Below are 14911 nucleotides of genomic sequence, written 5' to 3'. Positions count from 1 at the left end.
ACCTTGCATCATAAATAACTACTCATTGTTATTGTTATTTGTAAATCCGTCAGCCAGTCACAATTGACCTAATATACATTACGGTTTTGATTCTCTGGAACACGGCGATATAAGTGAGTTCCAGTCCGACTATAGGTGCATTCAGTTCGCTTGATTTGTACTGAATGGCACGTTTCCACACAACCTTCTTGAACGGACGTTGAGGTACGTTTGCTCCCGTTTGGTGGGTGCTGCAAGGCGTGTCTTGAGGCAATGAGTGGCGTATGTAAAGGGCAGTGGCCATGCTGACAGCGTTTTTCAAACCCACAACCTCCTCGTTTTTCAATTGGTCGTTCAGTACAGTACCCTTTCCGTTCAATTGAACGTTACAGAACATAAATCGTACTGTACGCAGCCCAGGACTGCTGCCAGACCCTTCTGACAGTATCGGATAGTGAGGCATTCTCAATCGGTGTTGGAGCTATTTAACTATTATTGGAGGCATCGAATACGTTGTACTCGACTGGTTTACTATAGAAATGTTCTGTAAAAATGTTTTATAGACATTGTATTGCAAACCTCGAGCGCCCCAATCAAATGGAGCGCAATACATCACATGCGCTTGTCTTCCCTTGAGAAAAAAAACACTGGAGCGGATGTCGCGGCGGCACTGACTGTTTGTGGTGAGCTGTCAGTGAGCTTCTACGCTCAATGTGTGGTAGCGAGGCAGCAGAAAGCGTGGCTGAAGCTTGGGACTGATGGAACAGCAGCGCCTGTAAACTGGCAGAGCACCATAGAAGTGGAGAATCGGGGGTGGGTGGGGGGTTGTATGTGAATTTCAAAGAAGTCGGGATGGACGGCAAAGGTACGTTGAAGATGTTCTCCCGAAAGAAAAGGGAATTGATAAAAACCCCTTCCATCTCGAAGAAGACTCGAGCAGGAAGCCCCGGGCCACAGAGCTCATCATCAGTAAGTAGCACATCATCTCTGATTTCCTCCTGTCACTCAGGCAGATTTCCTATACTGTCTGTCCGCTGCTGAGAAGCTAGGGGAGTTGGGGGACAGCATGACAGATGTCAAACTTCAGTAGATTGTTTAGACCTGACCTCAATTAAATTGACTTCACTTATCGTAGGTTATGGACCAGCAATGACATATTTAGTGGGGTGTTTTGAAGGCTAAAGGTGAGCATTTTAGGTGATTTATATGGACAGTAGCCTATCATTTAATTCATTTAAAGTAGCCTAGTGGGGGAGAGATGTTACACTATTGGGATATTTGGTTGAATATTTGAGGACGTTGTTGATGAATACTTAAAACTAGTTGGATTAGTCAATTCAAAATAAACCTGTTAGTCACTGATAACTTTGTCTGCAGAATGACTCATTTTTTTTTTCATTTCTCACTCATTGGAAAATATTTTTGTGGGTTAGTAAGCCAGTATTGGTTCGTCACCTGCAAGATGAGTCTAGTTTAAAAAGTGACTCCTGCTAAAGATGATGTGAAAACAATAGGGACAGAGACCATGCTTAAACGTGGTAGCAAGAATAGTTACAACCCATACTCCACGGGCCAGAGAGTTAAGAGAGAGGAGGCTAAAGCCAAGAACAAATTGGACAAACAACCCAATAGACCCAACGTCTGGCTCAAACAGGTATGTCAAACACTACCAATTGAATCAGTTAGCCACCTAGGTGTTTATACATTTTCCTCATGAGAAGGAATTAGTGTTATTATTCTCACTGCTTTGAGAACATCTGTCCTTAAAATACTTATTTCCCTTTATAAAAACATGTATCTGCTTCATACAGTATGCTACACTTTCAAGTATAGAATACAGTACCATAAAAGGTGTTCTTGGAATAACATGATGCAAGGTCTGCTCTTGTTGTCTTAGTTGCGCCTCCTACTGGCAGGGTGTGATGCTGCCGCTATTTTCTGTTTCATAACCACACCATGCACCTGCCATTGATACTGTTTAGACTTTAAGATGTGTATGTTTCAGGCCTCTACACTGCATCCACGACTTGTAACTGCTAGACTCTGATTTAGCTATTATTTAATCAACTAATTTATGTTAGGTGTGTTGTAGTCCATGGACAAGTTGGGACACTTGATGAGTTGATTTCATAACTTTTCCGTCATGTCTCATCAAACCGTACAACTTGATGTTGCTTAAAGTGGCCCGAGTTTCTGTTTTCGGAGAGCTGTTTCAGGGTGTGGCAAGAAGCTGAGTCAGGAAGTGTTACACAACACAGGCTCTTGTTGAAGTCTCTGTTTGTCTGTTTACCAACAGTCTACCAAAAATATCAGTCACATTATTGTCCTGATGTTTTTGTGTTACCACAGATGTCACAAGTTCTTCTCCCTCTCCTCTCCCCCTCCTCTCTCTTACCCAGCTGTCTATTCTCCAGGAGCAGCCTCGTCGTGATGCTATCGACACCACCCCTTCCTCAACCTCATCCTCCTCCACCCTCTTCCCCATTCCCGGTGCCCCATCGGACTCCTCCGTGTCCTGCCCTGGCACCCCAAATGCCCAGCACAGCAAGCTGGTGGGGGTGGGCTGCCCGACCCCAGGGGCCACCATGAAGAGGCCCACCGGCCTCAGCCGTCATGCCAGCGCCGCGGGGTTCCCTATCCACTCATGGGTGTTCACCAAGGGCCAGGGAAAGGGGGCTATCACCCCCACCACCCCCCAAGACAGCTCAGAGAGCATGGCCATCGAGGTGGAGGACATCCCCTCTCTGTTAAGTAATGTGGCCCGCTTTGCTGAGGCCGTAGAGAAGTTGAAGGACGTTGTATTGGGGGAAGGTGAGTGGATATAGGTTCACAGGTTTATGCACTTCTCCTTTGTCTGGCTAAGGTTTAGCTCTGAGAGAGGTAGAGGACACAAAGGCCATGTTTGAACATGGTGCTTCTCCAATGCTCAAAGCACTTTAGATTGTAAAGGGGGGCAGGGGGTGGGACCTTTTCAAAATACAGTTAACCAACTGCTATGGTCAGTCTCTGGAGTCTTGTTATTCATTTGGCTCCTCTAAGACTGTTAGAGAGGCATAAGAGCTTATAGATGGGACAACTTATCTTCAGAACTCTAGTCAGATATTTCATTGTGCACATGATTGAGTGGTCCTCTGTAGGTCCATTGGTAGAATGTGGAGCTTGCAGTGCCAGGATATAGTGGGTTTTGATTTCTGGGACCACCCGTATATAAAATGTATGCACACATGACTGTAAGTCGCTTTGGATAAAAGTCTGCTAGATGTATTACTATTATGATATGCCTTTGTTATTGGGATTGCTTTTGGCTGCATCGTGACCATCTGCTATTGTTTCCCAGTCTTATTGTTCTCTGTGTGGATGTCTAAATTCTCCACTACTCCTACCTGATGCGCCACATGTTAGCATGCGCTCAGAACAATGCTGTTTTGGTTCCCCTCCTCACCCCTCCTGTTCACCACGTGTTGCGTGTGGGAGGGGAAGGGCGGGCTGGCTGGCTTTGCACAAGCAACCCAGTTCTCTTGCTCGAGATGTAACAGCGACCACACTCCAGCAGGAAACCAGTCTCCTGTTTACTGCAATTTCTGTCTGTACTCAAGCAAAATGGCTGGTCCAACGGTTTTTCTGCAAAAATGAATTCGGCCCAAAAACAGTCATAGTTACCTCAGATCAAGGATTTTTTTAATGAGGCAGGCTGATAATGTGTAATTTATTTTATTGTTGCAATAAAATACAAGATGTGCAACAAGTGATGTAACAATTTCAGCTTGAGAGAGTCAGGCCAACAAATGGTCTCACTTTGGAACCCCCCCCGTGACTGTCGTATTAATCTAAACAGGAAGCAATGATGCATGGCAGAGCGACCTCGTTCAGACTTCCCCCTCACATAATCCACTGCGTTAGTCTGACCTGTGACACCGTCAATACCACAAGACTGCTTCCAGCCCATCCTTGTGATGTTCTGAGATTAACCTCCCCGTTTGAACCTATCACATGGTCAATATCTGAAATGATGTGCTCCCTTAAATCAAATCAAATTTATTTATATAGCCCTTCGTACATCAGCTGATATCTCAAAGTGCTGTACAGAAACCCAGCCTAAAACCCCAAACAGCAAGCAATGCAGGTGTAGAAGCACGGTGGCTAGGAAAAACTCCCTAGAAAGGCCAAAACCTAGGAAGAAACCTAGAGAGGAACCAGGCTATGTGGGATGGCCAGTCCTCTTCTGGCTGTGCCGGGTGGAGATTATAACAGAACATGGCCAAGATGTTCAAATGTTCATAAATGACCAGCATGGTCCAATAATAATAAGGCAGAACAGTTGAAACTGGAGCAGCAGCACGGCCAGGTGGACTGGGGACAGCAAGGAGTCATCATGTCAGGTAGTCCTGAGGCATGGTCCTAGGGCTCAGGTCCTCTGAGAGAGAGAGAAAGAAAGAGAGAATTAGAGAGAGAGCACACTTAAATTCACACAGGACACCGAATAGGACAGGAGAAGTACTCCAGATATAACAAACTGACCCTAGCCCCCCGACACATAAACTACTGCAGCATAAATACTGGAGGCTGAGACAGGATAACTTAAGTTATGAATCTCTGAATTAAATTCTGACGAACCACAACCATCTAAAACTGAAATATATTTGATACGAGATTATCCAGGAACTAAATTGACAAGTCTATGCACACAGTCACATAATGCCACATGTTCATTTAGCCAGTTTCAGTTTCTATAGTAAGCGTCTTGGAGCCTTTTATCATCCTCCTTCTGACATGCCCTCTAATTAGTCCACCCTCTATGGCCTCCTGGTCCCATTCCATGGGCCAGCCACTTTGACAGACATGGACATTGAGATGGAGGGCCACAGGGGAAAAGAGGAGGAAGGAGGGCTCTACCGGCCAAAGGATCTGCTGTCTGTGAGAGAGAGACAAGAGGAAGTGGCCTGCAGACGTCACTGCTGACATCAAAGCTGTCCCTACAACCCGTCTGTCTGCCGTCCGTGTTACTATTCATGATGTCCAGAGATTGGTCATGAATCACTCCCTCTCAACCTCTAATAACCTGTAATGACCTCTAATACTGTGACCAACCCTAATAGTCTGTCTATAAAGATGATCTCCATGTTATATGGATTCCGTGTTGTGACGGTGAGCCCCGTCACAGACCTCAGACACAGCCTTCTATCTCCCCAACACCAACCCTATCACTTCCGGTTGTAACTAGTACTCGATAGATGTACAAAATGGTAGGTTAGGCTCGGTCCGCTTTGTGTGTGGCTGTAGACAAGTGGAGTGCTGTGTATTAGGAATGGCACAGGATCCATGTCTCTCCTGTCTGTGTCTCTGACTGTCCCGTCTCTTTTGCTCTCTCTGTCTGTAGACAAGCAGGAGAACCGTCGCCCTCTGGCCCATGAGTGCCTGGGAGAGGTCCTGAGGGTCCTACGACAGGTCATCAGCACCTACCCTCTCCTCAACACTGTGGAGACCCTTACTGCTGCAGGCAAACTCATATCTAAGGTTAAAGGTAAGACCACTGGCTGGACCAATCAGTGGTCTACTACCTAGGGTCAAAAAGTCAATTTTTAGCAAAAAGTCAATTTTTAGCACAAAGTCAATGAGTTAAAATGGCCTAGAATGAACACATTCATTATTTTGATTGCAGGATTTCACTATGAGACTTGTAATGACACAGAAAAGAAGGACTTTGAGAAGGCCATTGAAACCATTGCAGTTGCTTTTAGTAGCAGGTAAGTATTTGGTACATCCGTTTCTCAGTATGTATTGTCATGAGCTAGTAACAAGTATTTCATGGATCCTGGAATAAACCAAAGCTGACACTGTGTGTCACAATGCTCTTTTGACTTTTTATTCTCTGGTGCAGAGTAATGGGACATGACCATGTGTCCTCAGTGGTCAGGTTGGGGTGGTGGTGTATGACGACAGTAGAACTGTAGAAGTACAATGTACGTGTGTGTGCATATGTGCGATAGAGAAGTGGAGCTTAGAGCAAAAAACACAGTGACACATTTGCATGTGGCTCAGTAGAAAACAGGAAGTGTAGTGGTGGTTTTCTTCTCTTCCGTAACCTAGGACACAAAACCAAAACGCAGACATTTGGCGTCTGTTGTCTCAACAGATTATCTAGAGACAGAGAAAAGTTGCTTCTATCCTCGGATACAATGTGTAGGTTGTTTGGATGCAAACATATCACTCAAAAAAATAATACATTTGCGACCAACTGGCTCAAATAAGTCTTTTGTTGTAACATTTTGAAATTGTGTGTTTTTTTTTTTTACATTGGATAAAAATAGAGACTCGGTGCTACAAAATGGTATCTCATACACTGCATTTGAGGAACAATGGGAAAGTAATTCTGCTTTGAATGTTGATGAACTTGTAAACTCACTTTTTGAGAAAATGGCCTTTGAATTATTGGTACCTACTGGAGAGCTCTCCTTTGTCTACAACCATTCAGCATTGTTCACACCCTCTTAAGCCAGCCCCATCTATCTTTTTAAAGATTCACATGTGAGGTCATGTGCTAAACAGTGAGTAGTGAAGTAAAGATTAAGACTAGAAGTGGTAAAAGTAGTAGCCTACAATAAGGAAAAATTCCAGTTCAACAGGAAGTGTCCAGATAAAAATATTTAGTAAATATTAGATGACGCTTACCCAGACACATTTGTCAAAATTTAATGGATCATGTGAAAAAAATGCTTTAACTCCCAGCCACATACTGCCAAGCTAAAACATATGCTCTGATATGTCTATTTTATGTCTATTTTAAAATTGTAAATAGGAATATACATACATAATTCAAAAGAATGCTTGTTTACTTCCTGGCCATGCACAGTACATACAACCCCAACAGGGCAAAGAAGACAGAGAGGAAGTTATATGGCCGGTGCGATTGCACAGAGCCTGGCATCAACCACTTCCTGATGTTTTTTCTCTCTCCTTGTCTCCTTTCCTAGTTTCCTTTTCTTTCCATGACCACCAGTAGCGGAAAGAACCCGACATGTACCCTTCACATTGCTTTAACCGATCAAATCCTATTTGATCTACACATTTTCCCTTTTTTTTTTTTTTTAGTCCTTCCTCTCTCTCCATCTCTGATGGAAGTACTGTCGGTGTAATGCCCTCTCTCTGTCCTCCTCAGTGTGTCAGAGCTGCTGATGGGGGAGGTGGACAGCAGTACCCTACTGTCCCTGCTGCCAACCGAGAAGAGCAGGGTGAGTGGGGGTTAATTTGGCTTTCTTGGTGTGCATGTGGCAGGAGGTGTCGGCTCTCAGAGCGGATGTTTGTGGGCAGCAAGGCCAGCTTCCTGGCAGTGACACAGTGTGTCTTTATCTCTGCCTGTTCCTCTCCCTCGCTCTCCTGTTATAACAACACACACAGGCCGCCTCTGAGACTCCACATAACACAGTTCCTTCTATCTCATTTATCAATGCAGCTCCAATACTGACACACTGAATTCAACAGGCCTGCACACACACACTGGGGGGTTATTGCCTACAGTCTATGTGCCAAATCCTATTTCCATTGGAAGTTTCAAGTTTGTATTAGTCATATGTACAGGATACTTACTTGCACGTTCCTTCTCGATGTTGCTACAACAAATAATGAAAGATAAGAATTTGAACATAAAGTAAATGGCTCAGTAGAATATAATAAATATTTTAGCAGAAGTATAAAACAGGAAGGTGAGATTTATAGTCCAATATTTACACGTGTTTTGGGGAAGGGGGGGATGAGGGAGCAAGTGTTTTAAATTGTGCAGTATTTAATATCCATCATTCAATTGTACATGCCCATCCCTGAGATGCCACTTGGCATTGCTCTGTTCCATCATTATTTGTATTGGCTCTGGTAAACACGGTGTACCGAATAATTAAGCAATAAGGTCCGAGGAGGTGTGGTATTTGGTCAATATACCACGGCTAAAGGCTGCTCTTATGTGCAACGCGGAGTTGCTGGACACAGCCCTTAGCCGTGGTATATTGGCCATATACCCCAAACCCCGATGTGCCTTATTGCTATTATAAACTGGTTACTAACATAATTAGAGCAGTAAAAATGCATGTCTTGTCGTATACGGTCTGATATACCACGGCTGTCAGCCAATCAGCATTCAAGACTCGAAGCACCCAGTTTATAATATACTATATAGCAGAGTTGGGGTTAATTCCACAAATTCTCTCTGTAAATTCCATTTAATTCAAGGTTAGTCTTTGAATTCAGAAAATTAAATTCCTCTCAACTCCAATGTTACGTCATTTCCAAGAATTCAATTCCTTATTAAGGCTTTCAGGCTGATCATGGAACTGTTCAGACATCCTAGCTTTATTGGAAATATATAAATACATGTTGAAATGATTAAAAACAAATCCTGCAGTTAATTGTTTTTATACTAAGTGCATTCATTCCAATAACTGGGAAATGCAAAAATATTGAATTCCAATTCAATTACAAAGATCAAATGTTTTCACAATTTCATTTAAAATAAACAGTCTCATTCCAATTCTATTCCCATTTCATAACTTGAAGATTGTTGAAATTAGAATTCAACATAAGCTCTTCAATTCATGATTGAATTCAATAATTGAATTGGAATTTCTGCTACATAGTACAGAATAAGGTACTGTTCCACAGTATTCTTGAGTGGTCTGAAACTCTTTCTCTCTGCGTGTCCAGTCTATGGAGAACCTGTACGGGGTGTCGGGTCATGGGCTAGAGGGAGCTCAGATGAGGAGTGACCTGCAGGACTTTGGCCGGGCTGAGGAGGTGGACATCATGCTGCAGCGTAGTGAAGGGGGAGTGGACTCTGCTCTGGCCTACGCTAAGACCATCTCTAAATACATGAAGGACCTGATGAGCTACGTGGAGAAGAGGACCTCACTGGGTGGGTAGACACACACCGCAGACAGTTCCCTACACATAATAGTGGAGATTTAGGTTGACTCTTATAACCTGAATGTAATGTATTATTGATTTGTTGATTCACCCATGTATCTTTCACCATCCAGAGGTGGAGTTTGCCAAGGGCTTACAAAGACTGTACCAGTCCAGCAAGCACAGCATCACACATGTAAGCCCTAGTGATATTGTATTTTGTAGTAGGCGTTAAGGAAAGGAATACCCAATTCACTCTCGTCAAAATGATTACATCCAATTCAAGAGGCTCCTGTGATGACAATGCTATTTCCCCTCTCACCACTCCCTATCTCTCAGCCCCACATGCCCTTCTACTCCATCTACTCTCTGGCTCTGGAGCAGGACTTGGAGCAGAGCAGTGGGATGCAGCAGGCCGCCACCACACTGCACAACCAGACCTTCCTACAGCCTCTGATGCAGCGTAAACACGAGCATGAGAAGAAACGCAAGGAGGTCAAGGAACAGTGGTACCGTGCCAAGAGGAAACTGGTCAGTTCCTTGCTAGTGCTATTTATGCAGTATGTTATCTCTCTATTTATATTATCTCTCTCACATTGCCATGAAGTTTACAGGTATACATGTTTTACCGTTTTGAGAATGATTTGACAATAAATCAACATAAAGTATCTATTAAAAGAAACAACTTTGTTTTCTCTCTCAAGATGTTGCCCAATTTGTACCCAAAGACTGATTCTGTGTACCTATGTGTTTGGGATCCAGATGGAATGTGAGTCTAACCTGCGAAAGGCCAAGCATGCCTACATGGCTCGCTGTGAGGAGCACGACAAGGCCAAAGCAGCTGCTAGCAGAGCCGCAGAGGAGGATGGAGGAGGTTCTACCACCAAGTCTCTGGGCAAAAAGTTACGAGTGGAGGAAGATGCTCGCAACAAGGTCCCCATCACTGCATATGTTGTTTTTCCTCCATTCTCTCTCCTCTTCACTCTTCTACTCATCTCACCTCCCCCATCTCTCCTCTCCATGTCTCGCCTAGTCTCTTCTCTCCCTCGCTTCTCTGGGGAAATCTGCTAAAAAGCAGAATGACTGCAAGACGTTGTCAAAGCCGATGGCCATATTTCATTGAGTATGTATGCCATTAGCCTAGCTGAGAATTGACCACCGTGTGTGTGTTCAGGCTGAAGAGGCAGAGGCCACCTACAGGACATGTATAGCAGACGCCACCACCCAGCAGCAGGAGCTGGAACACGTCAAGGTCAATGTGCTCCGACTGCTGCAGGAGGTCATCAAACAGAGTGACCAGACACTGCGCTCGGTCAGTACGCACACACGCAGACAATTTGTTCAGCGCGCCTTCGCCTGGCGGCCAGTCTGTTTAGCTTACGTTCCACTCCTTGCACTCCCTGTGATGGAATGTAAGCTAAACCTTCTTCTCCACCACATGACTAAACCATTCCTCTCCTTCCCTCCAGGCCACCATCTCGTACTACCAGATAATGCACATGCAGACGGTGGTGTTGCCGGTCCACTACCAGACTCTGTGTGAGAGCAGTAAGCTGTATGACCCGGGACAGCAGTACGCTGCCCACGTCAGAGATCTGCAGCTCACTGAGGAGCCTGAGGTCACCTACCAGTTTGAGCCCTACACTGCCACTGCAGCCTCCACACAGTGAGTCACTCCTAGCCTCAAAGCTTTTGGTTTGTTAGGTGTCTATGGGCACTCGGTCACTTTACACCAAGTAATAAATAAGAGGTAATAGATTTACATTAGTATCATGTTTTTGACTGGTTTTATATCTGTTAATTCAGGCATCCAGCTCGACCCCTTAATGACAGCTTCAACACAGACCAGCAGAGCAGCTCTGAGGGTCAACCCAGCACCGGAGAGACCACGACAGGGGAGGACCTTAGCGCTGAAAACGCCAGAAAGAGTATGTCATTTTGTATGATATTGATGCGGTTCTTACTGTCTTGTGCCGTCTCACCATGCAAGACCAAACAATGTAGACCTACATGAGGTATTTGTGCTGTCCATGATAACCTTGTGTCCCCTTCCCAGGACAAGGCCACAAATCGTGGGGTTCTACAGTGAGTGATGCAGACAGTGTAGAAGGGGAAGGTGGCCTGGAATCTCCTACCACCAGTTCAGGTAAGGCTTTCTCTGTCTGTCTCTCTATGTCTCTCTATGTATCTCTATGTCTCCCTCCATCTCCTGCAGTGCTGTAGCTGTGTATGTGTGTGTTATTGTTTTGTACGTTTTAGGTGACATCAGTAAAATGGCACGCACCTCCTCCACCGGGACCATGTCGTCCAACGAGGATCCAGATGAGAAGGACGGGAACGTGGCCTCCTTCGAAGCACCAAGTAAGACCGGAGGTCTACCTCCTCTCTGTTTGCCAATTATTACATAATTCATGCATTTATCAATTTATCCATCAATCTTCATCTGCAGACATAAATGGCATGGAGCCTGAGATTGCGGTTCCAACCGGACCTTTCCGTAACATTGGGCTCTCCAAAGCCGCCCAGACTCATCGGCTGCGTAAACTCCGCACCCCGTCCAAGTGTCGGGAGTGCGACAGCTACGTGTACTTCCAGGGAGCAGAGTGTGAGGAGGTGAGAGATAAGACCATCTCATTCGTCACCTTTGAAAGCAATAGACTTTGGCTGCTTGATTAGCTGATTACGTCTGTTTTTCTGTGTGAATGACATCTCTGACTTTCATTGGTTATCATCCTGACCTCTAACCTCTTGACCGACTGTATGCCCCTTGTCCTCTATACCAGTGTTTCCTGGCATGTCATAAGCGGTGTCTGGAGACGTTAGCCATCCAGTGTGGTCATAAGAAACTGCAGGGTAGACTCCAGCTGTTCGGCCGAGACTTCTCCCAGGTGTCCAGCGGCAGCTCTGACAGCATCCCATTCATCATCACTAAGTGCATTTCGGAGATCGAGAGACGAGCCCTGAAGACGAAGGTGAGGGAACGGGGTATGAAGGGTCTGTTTCTTGAAAGGTGTGTAATGGTTGGCTGTATGAATGCATTGTTTTCTTTCTCCTTCTCTATCCTTCTCTCAATAACATTTTCCCTCTCTTCCCCATTGGTCTCCATCTCTCTCTGCAGGGCATCTACAGAGTAAATGGGGTGAAGACTCGTGTAGAGAAGCTGTGTCAGGCCTTTGAGAATGGCAAGGAACTAGTGGAACTCTCGCAGTGTTCCCCCCATGACATCAGCAACGTCCTCAAGCTCTACCTCCGACAGGTACCTTGTAGCTGTTTCAGCCTCCATATTTATTTGCACTTATCATGGGTTGTCTTTGGATAAGATGGCTACAAACGAAAAAATCTCCCGCTCTGTCCTCTACAGCTTCCAGAGCCCATCATGCCGTTCCGCCTGTACAACAGCCTCATGGGGTTAGCCAAGGAGAGCCTGCAAACTGAGGGAGGGGAGGCCGGGACGGGGAAGGGGCCAGAGCTGGTGGACCTAGGACCAGATACGGACCCAGCGGTCCTGGCTGTGGTGGATAGACTTAGGGAGCTGGTGAAAGAGCTGCCCAAGGCTAACGTAGCCACGCTGCGCTACATCGTACGTCACCTGCGCAGGTGAGCAGCTCAGAAGAGCATACTACATTGCCTACTCACTTTTTTTTTTTACCTGACACAGATCATTACAAAAGAGGATTCACAACTGTGATCATGTATTACTTGTTTAAACCTCCGTCATATCATCGTTCTTCCCCATCTCTGACGTCAGGATTGCGGAGTTGGAGCAGGACAATAAGATGAGTCCCAGTAACCTGGGCATCGTGTTTGGCCCCTCTCTGATAAGGCCCCGGCCCACAGGGGCCACAGTGTCCCTGTCCTCTCTAGTGGACTACCCCCACCAGGCCCGCATCATAGAGACTCTCATCGTCTTCTACACAGCCATCTTCCAGTCCAAATCCTCTAGCACCAGCAGTCGCCCATCCTCCATCTCCATCCAACAGGTGTGTTTTTGTGTGTCTGCCTGACGGTTAATAATATTTGTAACATACAGGAAGAATGTGAATGCTTTCATTTCAGCCACACCCAATAGCTCAACCAATACCAGAGTTGGAAGGTTTGAACTCAAGTTCCCTGTTTTAACTCCTGTTTGTCTCCCACTGCTGGTGCAGAGTGTCAGTGTGGATGTTGAGGAGGGCAGCAGTGCCGTGGTAGCTGAAGGAGAGGAACAGGAAGCCAAAGAGGAACAGAGCAGAACAGACTCTGACAAGATGGAGGAGGGCTGTGGTAAGAGGTGTTTAGATGGATTTGAAGAAGAATTACTACACGTTTGATTTGAGTTACATCTTTATAACTTGTATTTATCCAGGTGACCAGTGCCACTTCATTACAGCCCTTAACTTTTTCTCCATGCAGGAAGTTTTCCAGGTTCCCTGAGCTCCAGTGAGCAGATTGTGGACTCTGACTCAGAGCTGGATGAGACTGGGAGGGGGTCCACACACCACCCACACTGCCTGGTCAAACAGGAGAGCGAGGTCAGCACAGAGGATGACCAACTGAACTGCAGGGATAGTCTGGAACTCTCCAGCCAGTCTGTACCCCAGACCGACCCGGAACCAGACCAAGACCAGGAGAGTCCTGGTCCCGATGCCTCGGAACACGACCCCCCTGAGCCCCCAGACAGCGAGCCCCCGGACCTGGAGGTGTCTGAGCAAGAGCTGAGCATCTCCCTGGCTGAGCTCAACATGAATCAGTCCAACAACTATGTTCTGGGCCATGTGTGGAGCGAATCTCAGTTTGGTGCCGAGGGACAGGGAGCCAGAGTTTGTGTAAACACGACCTGTGCAATGTGTCAACCTCACTGAAAGTCTTTACTGGAATTGCATGATATATGAAGTTAAAGTTTTATATGTACTTCAAGAGGATGGATCCTGGTTTTAGCTTTGGTATAGAATGTCAGCATTGAATATACTACATGGCACATCCCTCATAGACACTTAGTTATAGCTGTTTTCTGCCATCATTCATTATAGTTCTAACCAGCTGTGACTTAATAATTTGGAAAGTAAATACCTTCTAGATTATCGCTGTGCCAGTTTGTATTTCAAATATTTCTTTAGGGACGTTGCTCTTTAAAGCTTGAATAATGTCCAGTCGTGAGGGATCTTTGTCTTGTATGTGTGATTTGTGTGCGCGATGCATTTCTACGATAATTATTCCAGGTATTTAAAGTGCTGCTGGTTTTATTTCAGCACTAAAATTGAAAAAAAATGCATTTTTACATTTTGTGTTTTTATAAATTGTATAATTTTGCCTTGCGTTGGATGGATTTGTCATTATCGGTTTAATCACTTTTTGTCAATGTTTTGTAATAAAGAGTATGCTATTATAAATGTTATGCCTTGTCCTTGTAGCTCTTTCATTGTAACTATAGCCCCGTTAATACCTGGCGCTAACCCTTTGTCCTGATCTTATCCACATTCTGATTGGGCACATTTTAAGAACAGGTGTAGTGATCACATTGTCTTAATCATCATCTTCCTGACCACCACCTGAGGTAGTCAGGCATGTATTGTCTGGATCAGTCAAGCCTGCTGGTAGGGGCTATAGGACAGGCCCATTGTAATGACTGGACTGAAATTAATGGAACCAAGTCAAACGTGGTTTCCATATGTTTGATACCGCTCCATTCCAACGAGCCTGTCCTATAGCCCCTACCACCAGCCTCCACTGATCTGGATATCAATCAAGTGTAAACAGATCTGAATGGTCAAAACTTTTAAATCATTATACCGGCTTCAACTCCACTGAGTGGTAGCAGCATTAACTTAAGGCAGTATTGTCATAATATATTCATATTATTTTGAAATAATATCTGTCAAGTAATTTGCATACAGCGAGGCACCAGCTAAACTGATCACAATGCAGACACAGTGGAAGGATAAGAGACATTCTAATACAATGTGTAGACGTGACAAACCTTGATCAGATAGTTATTGGATCATATTGCTCAGATCATGAAACTCACATGTTAGCATAAGGTGTAAACGAGGCTTATGGGCACTAA

At 45.1% G+C, this 14911-nt stretch overlaps 1 protein-coding gene across 2 annotated transcripts; it reads left to right on the top strand.

Moving 5' to 3' along the window:
- Positions 1-56: 56 nt before the first annotated feature.
- Positions 57-14242, top strand: arhgap45b (Rho GTPase activating protein 45b). 2 transcript variants are annotated; one of them, XM_024421289.2, is made up of 21 exons: positions 57-948; positions 2379-2790; positions 5357-5500; positions 5639-5723; positions 7136-7208; positions 8671-8878; positions 9003-9064; positions 9208-9399; positions 9631-9801; positions 10043-10180; positions 10338-10534; positions 10675-10796; positions 10925-11014; positions 11128-11229; positions 11318-11481; positions 11652-11840; positions 11987-12124; positions 12230-12465; positions 12617-12848; positions 13017-13131; positions 13261-14242. In XM_024421289.2, the coding sequence occupies exons 1-21, from the start codon at positions 832-834 to the stop codon at positions 13707-13709; spliced, it is 3636 nt and encodes a 1211-aa protein (XP_024277057.1). In that variant the 5' UTR covers positions 57-831; the 3' UTR covers positions 13710-14242. The 2 variants fall into 2 exon arrangements, with proteins under 2 accessions (XP_024277057.1, XP_024277056.1); XM_024421288.2 differs by lacking the exon at positions 57-948 and adding an exon at positions 1013-1633.
- Positions 14243-14911: the final 669 nt, after the last annotated feature.

The sequence above is a fragment of the Oncorhynchus tshawytscha genome, linkage group LG05 (assembly GCF_018296145.1).
Source record: "Oncorhynchus tshawytscha isolate Ot180627B linkage group LG05, Otsh_v2.0, whole genome shotgun sequence".
Lineage (NCBI taxonomy): Eukaryota > Metazoa > Chordata > Actinopteri > Salmoniformes > Salmonidae > Oncorhynchus > Oncorhynchus tshawytscha.
Note: the sequence above shows the minus strand (reverse complement) of the source record. Positions and strands in the feature narration are given on the sequence as shown.